General features: G+C 41.7%; 1 protein-coding gene across 2 annotated transcripts in view; it reads right to left on the bottom strand.

Moving 5' to 3' along the window:
* FUT8 (fucosyltransferase 8) overlaps positions 1-20303 on the bottom strand; it is a 189410-nt gene that overhangs the window by 50448 nt on the left and 118659 nt on the right. For both annotated transcript variants that reach the window (XM_089681453.1, XM_089681454.1), the window contains exons 5-7: positions 13084-13252; positions 8889-9003; positions 3501-3738 (exon numbers count right to left, since the gene is read on the bottom strand). In XM_089681453.1, the coding sequence (XP_089537579.1) occupies positions 3501-3738; positions 8889-9003; positions 13084-13252 (522 nt within the window). The remainder of the gene's footprint in view (positions 1-3500; positions 3739-8888; positions 9004-13083; positions 13253-20303) is intronic.

Below are 20303 nucleotides of genomic sequence, written 5' to 3'. Positions count from 1 at the left end.
TGATTGATTCTATAATACAATAGATTTGCAATGCATTATTTCGCGTACATTATTGTATCATCTTTTTAGATGGTTTTTATCTTACTACATTTGTGTTTTTATTCATACTATTTATGCGATTGTGATACGCAAGCCCCACCCCCCTTAATGTGTCTATCCCGCCCTTAAGGGTAGGCCCACAGATGGAACTGCTCTATATTAGAGGTGGGCTATCTCAGTCTGGTTAGCTCTGAGGAAGAAGGGACCCCTCTTCGAAACGTATCAGCTTGACCAAGAGATTATCTCCCTTTTTCATGGGATTTGCACGTGTCTCCTAACCCAGTGTTTCGCTGTTCCTTGTTACATGCCTTTTATATTGCTATTCTTGTGAGTATATTTCTTATCAATAAATTTATTAATTGCCTATTGAGGTAATGCGCAAGGTTAGTGCGCTCTGTTTTCTGTTCTTTACTACAGTTGTTATCGGGCTTCCCCAGCTTCGTGTTTGAGCCGCACAACCTTTGATCAGTGTTGGATGAACATTATACTTTCATTGTATTATCATATTGTTCGATTGGCCTTTCTCTGATCTGGGTCTCTGAGCGCAGGAGGTGTTGGATTTGTGTCTACTGGTCAGGAATATGCTTTATTCAGAATGACAAGTGATAATTTTGAAGCAACCAGTATTACTATAGGCAGAGTAAACCCAAAACAATTACCTGATTTTGACAGGCACCCTGATTTTGACTGGCTGTGAAGCCGTGCAGAGTCACAGTCGGATTCCCACAGTTAAAGTGGAGTTCCAGCCGTTTTTGTGGTTATTAAAAGGCAGCAGCTACAAAAACTTAATAAACACACACTTACCTGTCCCAGAGTATAGCGAAGTTCTCACCCGTGCCGTCCTTTCTCCCCTTATATCCCTCACAGAGCCGGCATATCATCTGTGGGCATCAGGCTGTGACAGCTTCACAGCCTGGTACCCACTGCGCATGCTTCCTAATTGGTCGTGCTGCGCTTCCTAATTGGTCCGGCAGTCTCCTGGGACCTGTAAATGTTCGCAGGAGACAGCGGGAGGGAGGAGGGGGCCGAACGTCTGGCTCCCTTCGCCGCGGCGAACTGAGGTGGAAGTAGGAGTGGGTACCTGTCAAAACCAGGTACCCGCTCCCCTCTCCCACCCCCCAACAGGGGCCAAATATGGCAGCGGAGGGGGCAAATAAGCAGAGATTCCACTTCTGAATGGAACTCCGCTTTAACATTCCAGCACCAGGTAGCTGAAGACCAGCTAAGAAGAACTGGCATGGGTGAGGACGGCGCTAGATCCCTGGAAAGGTAAGTGTCCGTTTTTTTAAAAGTCAGGAGCTACAGTATTTGTAGCTATTGACTTTTACTTTTTTTTTCCCAAAACAGGGTGAAGAACGTCTAAACCTTTTGTGCATTCTCCTTTCATGCTCTCAAATGTCCTAAACTCCTAGTTTCAGACAGGGAGAGAAGACAAAGTTACAGGCAGCAGTTCTAAAACAGTCAGTTACTGCGGTAAGATTTAGGGTAGTGCTATCGGGAGAAATTGTTTAATAGTCAGATGTCAGTCATGGACACATCAGTCATGCTTTGTGGGCATAGGTGGCCTTTCAATCTTGTTATGAAGTCTAGTTATAACTCCAGCCTGTCTTGTTCATATATTGTCACCAGTCTGTCACCTACGTATTCTGTGCTACAACATGACCTTAAAAGTCATCCTGCCAGTTCAATTCTTTCATTTCATTCTGACTGAATGCTGCACTCCCCCATCTCAGCCAGTTTACAGACTATGCTCTTGCTTGAGTGTATTATCTCCTCCCCACCTTAACCAAGAATAGTCGTTTTAAATGCCAAGTGGCCAAGGATATATTTATCCACTGTATCTGGAAATGTGTTCTCCCAACATTTGGTCAGAGGTTATGAAGTACATCTGTTCTACTTGCTTTTCTATGTATCTTGGATCACATGCTCTGTATTCTGGATGCACTGGATCACACAAATCCAGGGTAAATGGAGAAAAAACGGTTAAGAAAAAACTCTATTTAATACTTAGACTGCATTTAAATCACCTAATGCCCATTACCTTGCTGAACGCCTTTAAAACAAGAGAAAAATAGGTTTGTTTTTCTCATGCAATTAATTTTACTTTGTAATTGCATCATTAATTATAGGTGCTTATATAGCACCCTCAATTTACGCAGCACTTTACACACACACACACACAAATTGTACATTCACATCAGTCCCTAACCCTCATGGGGCATACAATCTGAACTCACATTCATACATACACATACTAGGGCCAATTTAGACAGGATCCAATTAACCTACCAACATGTCTTTGGAGTGTGGGAAGAAACCAGAGTGCCCGGAGGAATCTCACACAGACACAGAGAGAACATACAATTCCAGGCAGGTGGTGCCGTGGTTGGGATTGAAACCAACGACCCTAGTACTGCCAGGTAGAAGTGCTAACCATTTAGCCACTGTGCTGCCCTATATCATTGTAATGTTATCATTATAAATTAATAAACCAGTTAGTTTTATGGTCAAAGGCTAAGTGGTTAAGTAAGCTAAGGGATTATGGCTAAAATTCAGGGTCAAGGTTTTTAGCAAAGCTGTGGTGAGGAAATGTTCTGCACACTGTTGAGATTTGAAAGGCAGCTGATAGAATTCAGCAAGACTCACTGAACCCTGCTTAACACTCACCAGGAATCAGGTCACAGACATAGAATTTATTCTTCTACCATAAAAGGAGGACCAGACATGAGTCTCTCCAGACAACAAATTTATAAAATAAGCCATTCTGTCTTAGCTTAAAAGGAAATTTCTTTGCTTCCCTTCATGTATGTAACAGATGCATACGTTGTAAAGCCTGGATGCTGTGGCATGAGTTGCATCACAAGTTGTATTCTCTGCAACAGGTGCTGAAGCCTGGAGCCTAACCAAATAGACAGGTATGCCCCAAAGTACCTGAATTATCTGTTCTTGTTTAGCTTCAACTCAATGAGATAGATGTTGCAGGTGGTCATACAAAAGGTAGATCCGGTCTTCACCTGGAACCTGCACAAGAATGTACGGGTTTCACTGAGTGATGTCCTCTAGAGAGGACCTCAAATCTGTCCTACAAGCAACATTTAACATGAGGGTAATTCACTAAAGGGTATAAGTACAAAGTAAGAGCATAGTCCACAAAGAAGCTATCGTCATGACAGATGGCTACCAGGCAGTCAAAACACAGTCATCAATGAAGTAAGATTGTGATAACAGAATCATTACACGCTTTATGCATTTTTTAAAAAGTCACGGATCACTGGGAATCAACTAAAGTTAACTACATTAAAGTCAGCAGTAAGGAAAACTATTTTAAAAGCAGAATAAAATGTTACATTACTATTACAAGTACATTTGCAGCAGTTATACAAAGTGCAGATCAGAACAACTTCAATAAAATAGAAAATGCCAGTGTCTTCCAACTGTACCAGTATCGAAAATGGACTCACCTGACCAATGCCCCGTAGAGGTGCCAGATCTGTCTGTACATGTGTTGCTAACTGGCTTAAAGACTGTTTCCCATCCACCTGTTGCATATCTCCAGCTCTGTGACTCCAGGATTAGAGTTCTCTGAGTGCCGAAAGCAATCATGAAACAGTAGACAACATGGTGTAATTGGCAACCATATCCACAGCCCTTGTTGATGTTACATACTAGTTTCTTGGCTTTACTGCAGTCTTTAGGGTTCTGTATTAAAATGAAAGAAATTAATTTTCAGATGCACTCACTTGTTATCAAGAATAATGCACTTACAGTGTATGTGAATGCAAATGACTTACAAACCACACAGTGCCACTAGGCACCATCAACATTTAGACCAGGGCTTACTAGCCAAGCCTTATAGTTACTCGCCACCAACAAACACACACAAACAGAGACACCTGTACACACATAGACATGTACATACATACACACACACATACATACACAGAAACGTACGCACAGAGACACATGTACACACATAGACATGTACATAGACACACACACATACATAGAAACGTACACACACGCACAGAGACACATGTACACACACACACACAGACACATGTATACACACACAGGCACGTACAGACACGCATACACACAGATATATGTACATACACAGAAATACACACAGACACATGTACATACATACACAGACACCTGTACACACACATAGACATGTACATACACACACACAGAAATGTACACACACGCACAGAGACACATGTATACACACACAGGCACGTACAGACACGCATAAACACAGATACATGTACATACACAGAAATACACACAGACACATGTACATACATACACAGACACATGTACACACAGACACATGTACACACACACATACATGTACATACACGCAGACACATGTACAGATACACACATGTACATACACAGAGACACATGTACAATTGTACACGCATACACAGACACACACAATCACACACACCAACAAAAAAACTACATGTCCAGGGACTAAATTGGGGTCCCAATCTACTTGTCCCTCATGATAATCTACTTGTCCTGATAAGAAAAGTAATTTTAACCAAAACCATATTTAAATAAGGTCTTCATTGATGTATCAGAGGTGCTTTTAGGAATGTCTGGGACATTCTTTCTTTTTTCAGACTTTTTATTGTTTTCAACATTTCGCTGTTTATTACCTACCCACCTCCCTACCTGTCTCCAGCACCACACCCGAAAATTAACAGGGAGGGGAGAGACCTTGCAGTGTGACGAGCACCGATTGGGTGCCTGTCAGAAAAGGGGAGTGTCCGGCTGAAGCACATCTGCTGAGCGAGTATAGAACTTTATTCCTTCAGTTTACGCTCATACACGGAAGCACTTGGGTGCTAAGTAAAAGCTCATGCTAAGCAGCCAAATTACGTTGTTTGCTCTGTTAAGGGGCAAAAAGCCCCCAGTAAACCCTGCAGCCTACCCACAGCAGGGCTAAATGTAAATGAAAAACCACCTGCCTGGCACCCGGAACTGCATGCCCTGATATGATTTGTGCAACCCTGCTGTGGAGATCCTCTGGGATGTAGAAGCTACCTGCCTGGGAGCCAGATCATTTACAGCAACATCAATATTTTCAGATCATAATACCAATAAGATAAAGCGATTGTAAAGGCTCCTATTTTTTCTTCATAAAATAATAAACATGTTATGCTTACCTGGTATTGCATAGAACAGTCCCAAACCTTTTCTTCTGGGGGTCCCCTGCCGACGCTCTAGTGTCTGCCACCATAGCAAGCTGCTTGTTATGGGGGCGCACAGGAATGCTTGTGCCCGGACAAGGCTTTATGCATCTATACACACAGCGCAGCTCAGCCTCACTGCTTTCTTACAGGATTTGACTGACAGCAGGAGGAGCCAATGGCTCCAGCTGCTGTCTCTGTGTCTTGTGAGGAGAGAGTGAGCAGCGGGGGATCAAAAGAGTAGTCAGGTAAAAATCTGCGATGGGGGGTGCTGAAGGGAGCTGATCATAGAAGGAGAATGCTTTAAGGTAAAAAATCTTATGCCTTTACAACCACTTAACTTTACAGGTCCAGCGCTATTTTTCTGTATATTGTTCCTTGGATCTGATGTACTACATGAGTGAGATGTTTTTACTGTAAAAAGTTGCTGCAACATTTATATACAACGATGTATATGATGCATTTTGTCAAAATATATATATTTTTTACATACTGAGTAAATAAAAATGTAATATTTTATGAATACTGGCATGCCTCAAAATTCCCATTCTACTACCCTTTTTGTATATTGATCTAGGGATGTAGCACTTCTCCTTTGTTTGATTATCTAGTTATTGTTCAAGAAAATAAAATAGGAGGTGCTGTATAAAAGTAGCTGATTTATTCGTACAGATAAACACTCACAAAATAGTGGTGGATAAATAGCTCATCTAATGTCGATCTCTCACTCCTTCCATCCTTGAAAATGATTTGGAGAACACCGACGGCTTATTGAGGATGGATGCAATAAGCATCGTGTCCTGAGACTTTTTTATAGAACACCATCAAACATCTACAGTAGGACTCAACGTATGCATAATAGAGTATACCAAAATCCCTACGTGGCAGAATGTTTTAAACATTTATGCCAACAGGAAACCCACTGGATATATTGACTTAACACGCTTACTCCTGGAGGGTTAAATTAAGAAATTGAAGCACACACCCTATTATAAATACTGACTCATCATTCACCATACAAACCAAACATGCTGTTACAATTCCTTTAAGTATTGAGATAAACATCCAAACTGATTGCTCTTACTCATAATGTTTTTTTTTTAAATATATTTTAACATAATCCCCCCCCCTTTTTTTTACAGTGGACCCTTATGGTCTCATCCGTAATTGGATATCGATTTCATCATGTCACTTGGAGGTCTTTTACTATTGGTCTGACTACTATAGTAAATGCTGTAATACACACAGTTCATATGCCCATTTGCTCCTTGTAATAGTTGCTGATAACCTTTGTTTTTTCATCCTTTTATATGCCAATTTTAATTCCATGCTTTTTATTTCCAAATTATACTTTTATTGTATAATGTTCTTATAGGGTTCCTCCTGCGCTTCTATATGATGATCAATATGTGGATAAGCAGCCAACACTCTACCGTATACCTTTTAAGTGAATGTGCAAATAATAGTGTAGCGCTAAACTTTATGTTCATCTGCATGTTAACATATTAATTATTATTATGACATATTATGGTAATGTTTATTTCATTTAAATAATATTACATATTAAGGTCATACTTATTATGGATTAGCGCTACACTATTATTATTAATTGTATAATGTTGTGATTTATGATTAACTGCTGGTTATTGTAGTTCCACCAAACTGCGGTGCTCCATTCAGTATATATAGATCCTTTAGTAGTATGGTGATTAGGCCTGTAGAAGGAGCTAGAAGCTCTGAGAGTGTAGCCTGCTTCTCACTGGTAACCCCTTCCAATCTTGTGATCCTACCGATAACATCACGTCCTCCCCATGCGATCCACGCTGGTTAGCGTGGACTTCCTGGACTCCATGACATCCTGCTTATTACCACCAAGAGCACGGTTTGCAGTTCCCCATAGGAAGGAGCAAAAGACCGATGTTGGGACATCAGGTGAGCTATTTATCCACCACTATTTTGTGAGTGTTTTTAATCTGTACAAATAAATCAGCTACTTTTATACTGCATTTAGAAAGGAGAAGAGGAGGCGATGACCTAATTCTCACAGAGCTGGCTTTATGCTGCAGATGGCAGCTGCCAAGGCAACATAGTGCTGAACCTGTTTATGAACTTTCATGGACTCTGCATGATACTTGGTACTTAGTCCAGTACCATATACCCATGACATTTATACTCCTTTGCTGGATGTAAAAACCTCTACGCACCAGAATTCTTCTTATTCTTGTTCAATAAGTTTTTACTGAATTTCGATTAAAGATGGAAATTGACAAAAGTGAAACACAGTCCTCAGGCTTCCATTTACAAAATATGTTGACAAAGAATCTACACAAAATGTATGAAACTGTAGTAGTCGATGCAATAAAGTGGTCATATTGCTTTTAAAAAGTAAAAGGAAGGGGGGCAAAACGAGTGCTGAAAATGTAAATTTTTTCTATTTTCATTTAGAGTAAGAGAGCATCAAAGAATACAGACAGAAGGGCAGCGAGAGGAAGGGGGAAAATGGGGGAATATAAACAGCAGTGGGCAAGAGATGAGTTAATGAGGGGTGAAGGGAGCCAAATGGGGAGGAACTGAGCCATTTATGTATCCAAGTGTGTCGCACAAAGTAACATTTAGAGGTCTATTTACCTGTAGTCAAAATTGGGTGGAAGGTATTCAGATATCCAAAATTTGGTCACATTGCCAAGGAGTGCAGCAGTAAGTTTTTGCATAGAGCAGAGTCCAGTGTACTCATGATTTGACCTCTGGAATGGATGGATGGATGCCTCATGAACCAGGCTTTAGCAATCACTTGTTACATGGCTGCAAGGATGTGGGTCATTACATTGAAATGAAATTTCAAAAAGCCCTGAGGTTTATGATTGAGAAGAGCCTCCAGTGGACAGAATGGTACCACTCGACAAAAGAGGGTGCTCAACATATTGGCCTTTAGTTATTTTTTTAGGATCTTGTTATCTAATAACTTATATTTGTGATATTATTTGGCATTAATAGCTGAATTGCAAAGAAAAATGTTCTTTGGTGTGTTTACAAGTTTGATTTCAAGGTTCGTGGGTTAATCTCTAGTTTTTGCCTTGGAAGGAGATGGAAAAAGTAAGCTAGAGATCAATACCATGCAGGTATGACTCTGGAGAGAAAGTCACAGAGCAAGAAAAACAAGGTGACAGTGGGAGAACAAACCACAGTGTGAGGGAGTAAAGCACTGAAGATAGGGATGGGAGAGAAGGAGTCACACAGGAGGAAAATCTATATCTAGAACTAGAAAAAAAGAAAAAATTGGGAGAGAAGGAGGTATTCTATGTGGGAGAGAGTAGAACACAGATTGTGAGAAAAGGAGGGAAAGAATGGCCATCGGGAGCAGAACCAAGTTTAAAATTTAAGCCAAACATTGGCAAGTGGAGATTGTGAAGGAAAGAAGAGTGGTAAATGGAGCATGTACCATTATATGGTAATTGTTGGAGAATTCAACTAATTCAAGTCACTGCAAGTAACAAGCTTTAATTTTTTATGTAAAAACTATTAAGTCTCTGGACTTATATGGAAGCTCATGTAAAGAAGACTACAGTTAGATTTCAGTCTATTTAACACTGCTCCAGCTTCATATCCAAAATCAGAAGGAACGTATTTAACTAGAAGTTAGATTATTACCTGGATATAGGCAATCCTTCTTTGCACAAGCTCTGTTAAATCTTTGGCCTCTCTTTCTCGCCAATCTCCTGCACCATCTGTTTGACTGAGGTAGTAGAGATCTGTCATAACGGATCTGCCAAAAAAGGAAAAAATTATAGATTATGACAAGACTGTATTGTTTGTTGATAACATAAGATGCACAGTATCAACCATTTGTATTGTGCCAATCCTATGCAAAATATTTACCTATACAGTATACCAAATCACAACAGGAGATTACTGCCCACTACATATCACATAAAATGATCATGGCAATAGAGTTTAACTAATGCTGCTTTTACGCTGCCACAGAGCAACGTCCCTGCAGTTTTCATGCGGGTTATCCTCAGCTTTCCATACACTTCTGCTATGTCCCATGTTTTAGATGTGTTTTCCAAAAGTGTACCAAAAGTTCTGCATGCTGCATCTTTGATGCACTTTCAGAAAACATGCCAAAAAACATGGGAGGTGATAGAAGTCTACAGGAAATCACAGGTAACTCACACAGAAACTTCAGCTACAATGTGCTATGTGTTTGGCAGCGTGAAACAGCCTTAAGTGTGGGAACAAGTTGTAAATATTTCCATGGTTTGCTTGTAACCTGCACTACTGCGGTAGCAGCAAAACTATAGAGCACAATTCATTTCATAGCCACAAGTTCTACATACCTTCACTTTTCTGGATGAGTGTAGTTATTTACTATACACTAGATCAACAACATTCCTAAAACAGAATGTAGCTGGGATGTAAATTCTCAATGCATATACCATGTTAATATAGTCAAGAAGTTTCCTTGGGATGTTTCAGAGCAGGACTTAAGGAAGGAAAGTCAATGCTCTACTTGAGGTGGAAGAAGGAAAACCCCTTAGGGAGAAAAAAAGGTTTTTGGCCTCCGGACAAACTTTATCTCTGTGTAATACTAGGAAAGGTGCTTTAGAAGAGAAGGCAGCTAGACTCACCAGCATGCAGTGACAGCAACCAGAAAGGCCATCGTAAGGGTGAGGTCAGATAAGGGAATAGCCCTAGTAGGTATAAAGGGCAGCCCCTTTTGGGGCCAACCTTAACCAAGTTAAGGTGTCACAGAGAAACATGCAGGAGGAGAAATGAGTGCAATACTCTTCACAAAGGCCATACCTAATGAGAGGCCAATGGTCTCTGAAACAGAATGGACAATGCTGAAACTTGCTTTTTGATGATACTCAAGGCCAAAGGCTGATCTAAACCAGACTAGGAGGACAGAATATGTCTCAGAGTTTTTCCTAAGATGAAATTTCCTGGCTTTACACCACATGAAATTTCAGATGCGATGATGGATTTTGCCAAAAGCTCACATTCTAGATTTTAAGTTTATTGATGACTAAATCCTATAAGCTCCTTAGGCCCTGGGCGTCAACAGCCATGACATTAAAGCAAGCAACTGAGAAGAAGGAGCAACAGCCCCTGGGACACAAAATACAGACAATCTGGAAGGGCCCACAGAGACTCTGCTGGGAGTCTGAGTATGTTGGAGTACCACATCCTCCAGGGCCAATTTGATGCAATGAGAACCATCAAAATGCCTTCCATCTAGATTCTGTGGAGCAGATGGCAATAAATCAGACAGCTCAGATCACCAGAGTGTTTACCGTGAAGGCCCAAGGGTCCTTGCACCTCGTGACAAACCTTTTTTTGGAAAATACTGCTTATTGTTTTACAGTATAAAAAAAACATACAAAAACGCAAACAGACAACTTCTGGTCCTCGTCTGGACCTATTTATACAAAAGTATCCTGACTATAATCCCTCCAACCTTGGCAGTTTGTTTTTGAATCTGGATGCCAGAACAATCTATTCCCACAGATCTAGATGTTGACAACTGAAAATGTCCGCCTGTCAAATTTTTCAATGCTTGGGATATGGATGATGGACAGGGCCAAAACAGCAGCTCTGCACAACAGAGGATGAAATCCACTTCCCATTAAGAGGTGTGACTTATGGTGCCTCCTTAATGGTTGATGTAGGCCATAGTCATGGCAATGAATGACTGTTTTCTTGTCAGGTTACTGCACAACTGAGGCAAGTAATGCTGAAAGGACAACCAACTCCTTCTCAAAAGGGTATTGCTGAGCAAAACTTTTTGGGAGAGGCAAAGGTTTTGATGGTGAGGCCAGTCACCTACAAGAAAGGCTCTAGGAGCAAGAGGACTGGGAAAGTCTTGGCAATTTTAGTGAGCCCATACTAGAGACATTGGGGTGAGCAGACTTGGCTGCTCACAACTGTATCCTTAATATTAAAGGCAATTTTTTTTTAAAGCAAACATGATTAACTGCTCTGTACATTAATTCTGCACAAAGTAGCCCCGATCCTCCTTTTCTCTTCCCGATACTCCGTTGGCATTCCTGGCCCCTCCCTCCTGCCAGAGCAAGCAGCTTGCTATAGGGGCATGCTCGGCCCTGCCTCCTCTCTCTCCACACTGGCTATGATTGACAGCAGCATGACCCAATGACTCCCACGGCTATCTCGGCCAATGAGAAAGGAGGGTCCTTGGAGAGTTGAGTATTTCATGCTCTCATGCTGGATCGTGATGGGGCTCAGGTAAGTATTGGGGGACTGCTGCACACACGTTTTTTACCTTCATGCATAGAATGAAGTAATGAACAAAATGGTGGGGTTTTGCAATTTGTTTTATGTTACACGGTATTCACGCAGCGATATTTCAAACTTTTTTTTTTTTAAACTGGATTTTTTTTGTTCCTCATCATAAAATCCCTTTCTCTGAGTTCATTGACAGACACAACCTCTCTCCTTTATTCCAAACAGGGTTTTATAGCCCCACCTACAGGAGTAGTACACTAGGCAGAAAAAAAAACTCAGCACCTCCTATGGGCATTTCTATCTGGGCATAAAACCCCTTCTCTGCTATAGGTCTCCAGTTAGTCATAAGCAGTGCAAAGGAAACCAACACCAGAGAGGGGTGCTGTGCCTGTCAATGAACTCAGAGAAAGGGAATTTATGGTAATAAAAAATCCTGTTTTCTCTTGAGTTCATTGAGTACACAGCCTCTCTTTATCTATGACCAAACAGGGATGTCCAAAATGAGTGCTACAACTGGCGGTGGGCAAACCGCCCAATGTAGAAAACCCAGGTCAACATTCCAACACTCCAAACCACCCTGATTGGGTGCCTGAGAGTCCTAAACAGTATCTTGCAAAAAGTTGCGGCCAAAACTAGCATCGAAGGATACCAACACATCAACCTTATAAAATTTAGAAAAAGGTGTACACAGACGACTCAGTGTGTGGAAAAAGTCGAATCAGAACCCAATGTCTGAAGGTCACATTACAGGCTGGCTCCACTCCATCATGACAGGGACTGGGCATGGCATCCAAGGTTGGCTGAGGTGGGTGGATGTCGTCACAATTTCGGCCTCAGACAGTCAGAGGAAGCTTTGTATTCATTTAGAAAGAAAAAAAAAAAACTTCCTGTGAATTGTTGAGCAGCACTCAGCCTGACTCAATTTGTTCTGGGAACTGGACTGAAAGTTCCTGTCCTGCTGCTAGGACAGAGCGCTGCATACTGTACATAGCTAAGGCTACATACTAGGTAATAAAACGCGCAAAGCAAGCGCACCTATTAATACAGTAAATAGTTTGCTTGGGCCAACTTGGCCCAAATGCATTATTGAAAGGGCTAATGACACATGAAGTTAGGCTTTAAATTTGAGTTCCCAGATTTTTACACAATAGAGTTCTGTTTAGCACAAGCGCAATCTTTTGGCGTTGGATTACCTAACTCAGATGGAAACAGAATGACTTGCTTTGTCTAGTGATCATTTAGTCAATCTGGAAAAATTTATTTTTTTCTTCTAATAAAAATTAAATATAGTTAATTAAATAAAAAAAACAAAACAAAAATAAAACCTGCCAACTAGTATTACGATCATCAGAAATGTATGGCATACGGATAGTATCAATCTCAAATGTGTGGGTAACCTTTTAGTATTTAAAATTACATGAAATTATTCAGCTGAATTTTATATTTAAATAATTGGCTGATAAATGCTTAAATTATCTTTGGATTGTGACAACAGTTCAGGGATTATAATGTATAAAACACACGCACCCTAAAATAACGTTTACTTTTTTGGCCTATTTTTAATACTAAATAAACATATCAAATAAAAATCAATACATACCTTTGCTGATCACCCATATCCACCAATATTTCATCCACACGTCTTTGGAGTTCATTTCTGTCCAAATGTTTTAGTTTTTTCAGTTCACTTTGGACAAAATACCAGAATTCCTTTGCCCCATTTTCGATGGCTCGTCTCAAAATTTCATGGTCTTTTCCAATGCCAGCAACTAAAACAGAAGAAAAAAAGGGGAAGTAAAACATTTGTCAACTGTGGGGGGGGAATCACACATTAGCACCTACTGTTCAAGCTTAACGTGCCAACAAGTACTGCCTCTAAGGTATCTATTTAAAATTAAATATTCATATTTTTAATATTATTCTCATAATTCTAAATAATTAAACTTTTAATTTTATTTAATTATTTATTACAGGTACTTAAATAGCGCTGTCAATTTACGCAGCGCTTTACATATTATACATTTACATCAGTCCCTGCCCTTGAGGAGCCTACATCTAAGGTCCCTAAATAACATTCAAATATACACATACTAGGGCCAATTTAGACAGGAGCCTAAACTACCAGCATGTATTTGGAGTATGGGAGGAAACCAGGGTAAGTGGAGGAAACCCATACAAGAACAGGCAATTTGGATGCAAACATTAATATTAGATCCCAAGAGCACACATTACTGGCCTTGTTACTTCTAACATTAGTATTTGTATCACAAATGATTCAGTATGTAATATGGTAATACTATGTGGATTTTGGAAAAAAAGGTACATTAATCCAATAAAACTGGACAAGCAAGAGTAATGTTTTTAGACTGGAACTCTCATTCAAAGTGTTGGAACTAGGTGTGAATTTAGATTAACAGAAGAAAGAAGCAATGACTGAAGTTTACAAATCAGGAACATCCTCAGGTTACAAAGGTTTTTTTTTGTTTTGTTTTAATTCAAGGAACTAATGGTGGGTAGATACGTACATGAAAATGATTAAAGTGACCCTGTTTCTAAACCATTTCAACATTAATCTTTCCATACGATATGAGATTTAAAATACATATTTTATAATAGATGTTCACCTGTAAAAGCCTCCCTTGTATAGAAAAGTAAAATCTAAAAGCCCTAGGCATCGCCATCTTGTATATGACGCTCCAGCAGACTCACAGCTGTCACCCACGCAACTCTCTATATGGCATTCCTTTTTACCTACTATTAGCATATGTTATTTGTTATAAATAAATTTGCAGGCAACTCAAAATTCCTTTCATCTTAATTGTACAGTACAGGACTCCAACTCCAAACAAAGGGACAGTTTATTTTCCTTCAAACTTTAGAGAGGCCAGATTGTGGCCAGTGGGAAAAAATGTCCTGGCATCAGTGGGAGTAAGCAATGTCCCATCATTGGTATTAGCGAGAGTAATATAGTACACCATTGTTGGTATCAGTGGGAGGAATTGTGCACCATCATTGGGGTCAGTGGGATGAATGCCGTTATCACTAGTGTCCGTGGGAGAAATGCCCCATCAATGGTGTCAATGGGAAGAATAGTGCTCCACAATCAGTGTCAGTGGGAAGAATAGTGCCCCATTTTCTGTGTCAGTGGCAGGAACTATGCCCAGCTGTTGCTGACAGTGGGAGGGAATAATGCCCTAAGGGCGGGATAAAAGCAAGCAAAGGGTCACAGATTGGAGACCGCTGTCCTAGACCATGGGATATACCCAAGCCATAAAACCAGGGGTGGGCAACAACACAGCAACACAGACCTGCCAACAAGCCCACAAGTGTTTAAGAACCTGGAAAAATAAATACTCAGATAAGCCTGAAGCACCCTGTGGGCAAAGCTTGCATCAGTCCTGATCATCAACCTGGCTGAACTTGGAAACACGTGAACAGAGGACCAGGTGGTGGCTTTGCAAACCTGGGATACAGATACTTGATGCTGAAAATCCCAGGAGGCACCACCAGCCCTAGTAGATGGGCTCCAATAGGAAAGTGAGCAACCTTTTCCTTCAGGGCGTAGGCCCTGAAAATTAACTGTATGATCCTACTGGCAATGGGGGGTGAGAAGCAGGGTGTTCCCTACGGGGACATCCAGGTAGCACAAAAAAGGAACTCAAGTGTTGCAAAAAGAGGCCATGACTGTGGCTGCTAAGTAGACTCTTGAAAGCCCTAACCATGCCCAGACAATGAAGGGAAGTCTCCTTGTTATATTTTGGGTCAAAGGGAAGAGAGGACAATATCCTCATTAAGATGGAAAGGAGAGACAACCTTAGGTAAAAGCAGCTCCCAAGGTTTTACCAAGGTTCACCCAATCCAGATGCACTGATTATATTTTGATATTAGAAGACAGTGAAGGAGATAATTAAAGAATTGAAGAATCCAAAGATAAAACAATAAAATAATACACTAGTTAAGCTAAGAGTGATTTCTCTGCAAGGGAGAAGAGGTCTATCACCTTAGGACACCAGCAAAAAACTTAGAACTCACGGAGTGGGGTAGGGTTATAGACAAGGTGCACAGGGGACATGGTCTTTTAAAGCTTTGCCAGTGTCCAAACACCTGAAGGTATGAGCCTATAACTTCGGGTCTATGAATTTTCAAACACAAATTAATACAGCACACTCTATATTAACAAGTCAGAATTCAGAAACAATATAACAAACGAATGTGTAAAAAAAAAATATCCCAACAATATAATATGCAGCTTTCCATAGACTACTTCTATATTCATCTAACTTGCAAACACCTTATGCACCTTGTGTTAACTACATAGGAGAACAAAGCACCCGTTGTCCAGTGATTCAACTACCTCTGTGCAAACAGGAAACTCATGAGAGCACAACGACATCTATATTTCAAGAAGGTTATAAAACGCTTAACATTGTCAACCGCTCTTGAATCTTATGGTATTCTCCATGACAGCAACCACTGCTTAGTTGTGGGAGAAATTCACAGCGTATACTACTACTCCCCAGCAACTTTAAAACATTTCCTATTCACAAATCACCACTTTTAAGGCATAGCTAAACAACATAGTATACAACCATACAGATTTGATTAAAACCACAAAAACAGGGGGACACTCGTGAGAAACGAACGAAGATGGCCGCATAGTTGGTGTGCTGCCGCCCACCAGACACATAGGCCGATCCGCTGGCTCCCAGAGGGGTTAGCTGCTCCCCCACTATCCTCCCCCCTCCAGCTCCAGCTACGACACACCCGCATCTATGGGGAAAGAAAAACGGGGGCCGCCCGCACTTCCAGAGCCTGGCTGGCCGCGCCAAAGCTTGAGGCAGGGATGCGCAAAATCACGTATATATTACGTAATTTTGCATTTCCGGGTAAGGGGGGATGCACGCCCTACCCGCACCGCCATTGGCGGCCTCAGCTGTTAATCACCGGGTCCCGTCCAGTGATTCCCCAGCGGCACCCGGTAATCACTGAGTATCACCGATGGGGGAGAGGTCTGTATGTAAACAATACAGATCTCTCCCCTGTAAGCTCCTGCAGACTGCATTGTATTGCTCTGCATAGCAGAGCAATACAAATCAATGTGTTTACACAGTGAGGCACACACACAGCACACAGTAAAACACACACAGCGCACAGTTAACCCTTTGATGGCCCCAGATGTTAACCCCTTCCTGCCCAGTGTCATTAGTACACTGTCAGTGCTTTTTATTAGCACTGATCACTGTATTAGTATCACGGGATGTCAGTGACAGTCAGCTCCCCCTCAGTGTCAGAATGCCCGCCACAGTCCCGCTGTAAGTTGCTGATCGCCACCATTACTAGTATAAAAAAAAACTAAGAATATATACCGCCATTTGTAGACGCTATAACTTTCACGTAAACCAATTTACACTTATTGGGATTATTGTTAGCAAAGACATGTAGCAGAATACATTTTGGCCTAAATTTATGATGGAATTTGATTTCTTTATTGGACATGTTTATTAGCAAAAAGTAAAAAATAATGTTTTATTCTCAAAATAATAAAAAATTCTCTTTTTTGTTTATAGCGCAAAAAAATAAACCAAATACCACCAAAAGAAAGCTCCATTTGTGGGGAAAAAAAGGACATAAACACATTTTGTTTGGGTGCAGTGTTGCATGACTGCGCAATTGTCAGTTAAAGTAACGCAGCGCCGTATTACAAAATATGGCCTAGTCAGGAAGGGGGGTAAATTCTCTGCAGGGCAAGTGGTTAATATAAAAAATGCAAAGAGTCTACTCTTTGCACTCATTACTGTCCCATTTTGTTCCTAAATTGTGATATTAAAATTTATGCAAAATTGCTAGTTAACAGAACAGTTTTTTTTTTTTTAACTACATCAATTTGTAATAAGGAAGGCTCATTAAAAATAGACAAGCTAGGCACAGCACCATGAAGAATATTACATTTCCCTCAATATACCCTCCAAAATTAAAGAGTGTATGCCTCTATCAGCTGCTTCTGAAAAGCCAATGCTGATATTTCAGGTTTGCATTGTGGGGTCAGTGAACACCAAATGCTATTTTTTTTCCCCTTTAAGCCATCTCCAAACTAAACATTTCCTTACTCATTATTAAGAAAGGATATGATTACCTTTAACTGTACTCAAAGTTTTAAAATAAACCTTTTCTTGTCCAAAGCTTTAAATCTATATGTGGCTAAATGACACAAAACAAGCCCTCTCCTAGATATTTCCCGGTCCAGTAGAATGAACCTTTTTAAAATCCTCATTCTAACCCAAATTTTTTCCTTATCAAACTTTTCCTGTTCCCTGTACATTTGCAAAAACTAGGTCAAATTTATTTAGATTGCTGTGTTTTTGTAAGATCTTTGAAAGGTTCCCTTTTATGAGAACTATTGAGCAGCTAACAGGAGACTGTGAAGTGAGAGAGTATAACCCATGATATTGGGAAGGCTGGTTTGACCTAACCTGAGAGTTGGTCAACAAGTGGAGGTAAGCAGCAGTACTGACAGGGGGAGGCACATGATTATATATTATATATTTTTTGTATTCTGCATATTTGTTTTATCACTGAGCTATTGGGCATTATTTACCGTATTTGCCGGCGTATAAGACGACTTTTTACCCCTTAAAAATCTTCTCAAAAGTCGGGGGTCGTCTTATACGCCGGTATACGGCATACTGACACTTTTTAGGGGGGCGGCGCGTTGCCGCCGCCGCCCTCCCCCCTTCCCCCAATGGAAGGGACACTAAGTACAGGGGTGGGCAGCGGCTGTTTCTTACCTGGTTCCGGTCCAACGACGATCCGGTCCAGGAAGCGTGGCTGCGCCTTCAGTTCAGTCACTGGATGTTCGTGCGGCTGCTCGGCTCCGCCTCCTCACCAGTGATTGGCCGCCAGAACTGTAGCTCAGGAAAGGCACACAGGCGGCCAATCACCGGCGAGGGGGTGGAGCCGAGCGGCCCCGCGAAAATCGACTGCAGGACCAGCAGGTAAGTGGTCAGTGTAGAGGTGCTGCTGCAACCACATATGCTGGCTGCAGCAGCACCATACGAGAACAGGGTCAGCAAGTGTCAGTGGGAGGAATAGTGCCCCATCATTGGTGTCACTGATACCAATGATGGGGCACTATTCCTCCCACTGATACCAATGATGGGGCACTATTCCTCCCACTGACACCAACGATGGGGCACTATTCCTCCCACTGACACCAACGATGGGACACTATTCCTCCCCCCCACTGACACCAATGATGGGGCACTATTCCTCCCCCCCACTGACACCAACGATGGGGCACTATTCCTCCCCCCCACTGACATCAACGATGGGGCACTATTCCCCCCCCCCACTGACACCAATGATGGGGCACTATTCCACCCCCCACTGACACCAATGATGGGACACCATTCCTCCCACTGACACCAATGTTGGGACACCATTCCTCCCACTGACACCAATGATGGGGCACTATTCCCCCCACTGATACCAATGATGGGGCACTATTCCCCCCACTGATACCAATGATGGGGCACTATTCCCCCCACTGATACTAATGATGGGGCACTATTCCTGCCACTGATACCAATGATGGGGCACTATTCCTGCCACTGGTGTGCATTGGAAGAGGGGTAGTCTTATACGGCGAGTATAGCTCAAACACTAAATTTTAGCAGGAAAAGTAGGGGGGTCGTCTTATACGCCCAGTCGTCTTATACGCCGGCAAATACGGTATTTCTTTCCTACACATATTTTTGAGTGTACTTTTACATATTTGGTTGTGCAGCACTTTTGGGTATTGTGGAAACACAGAACAGGAACTTGCAGCAACACTTTATTCAAATATTTATTGTAGCTTCACAACTTTGGTGCATTTTATTATATTTTTTTTTTTTGTAAGCACAGAATTTTTTTCAGGGATGTTTAGTTTCCTATCACCCAATGCCCAGGACATGCAGTTTCAGCTGTGGGACAAGTTTTGTTCTACATTTAGTCCTGCTGCGGGCTACTCTGGTGCTGGCAGAAGCTGAAGACAGAGAAGCCTGGCTTCTAGTCAGGCAGCACAAAAACCCTCACTGCTCGGCACATGACAGCAGAGGAGAGGGCGGGGGAGTGGTGTTTCCTTCAGTGCGGTTGTCATTCTAAGCAAGTACTCAGTACACGGACTCCTATCTCCTATCAAACTTCCCTTTTTATCTCCTATTGTAAGGTATTACAGCCTGTCATAGCCCTGCATTCTACTGCAGCTAGAAATCCTCTGCAATGAAAAGCCAGAACTGTGAGTTTTCCTTCTCTTTCCAGAAGTACATACTTTACTGACTTCTTATTGGATGTCAATCCCGGGACACTGAGCTGCCTCCAGTCTGTGCAGCATACTGCTCAGAGCTCTGCTCCTCTGCTGTTCCAGGAATGGGTGTGCTGATGTACCCCACCTGTAATGGACATCTCCTGGAATCTTCCTGGCCAAATGCACTGTGGTGTGTGACAATCAGCATGTGCCTTGCAATCACACAGAGCATCACCCCCCCAACCCACTTATCCCCAATGTTCATCCTATCCCCCCACTAATCCCCTATGTCCTCCTCTCCTCCCACCAATCCCCAATGTCCCCTTCTCCTCCACTTATTTCCAATGTTCCTCCGCTTCCTCCACTAATCACCAATGTTCTTCCTCTCCCTCCACTAATCCCCAATGTCCCCCCAATGTCCCCTACACTTATCTAAAATGTCCCCCTTTTCTCCACCTATCCCCAATGTTCCTTCTCTCCTCTCTCCCTCCGCTAATCCCCATTGCCTCCCCCTTCCCCTCACTTATCCCCAGTGT

The sequence above is a fragment of the Staurois parvus genome, unplaced genomic scaffold, assembly GCF_062004578.1.
Source record: "Staurois parvus isolate SC_StPar_1 unplaced genomic scaffold, SC_StPar_1.0 ptg000267l, whole genome shotgun sequence".
Classification (NCBI taxonomy): Eukaryota; Metazoa; Chordata; class Amphibia; order Anura; family Ranidae; genus Staurois; species Staurois parvus.
This window is presented reverse-complemented; position numbering and strand designations above follow the sequence as displayed.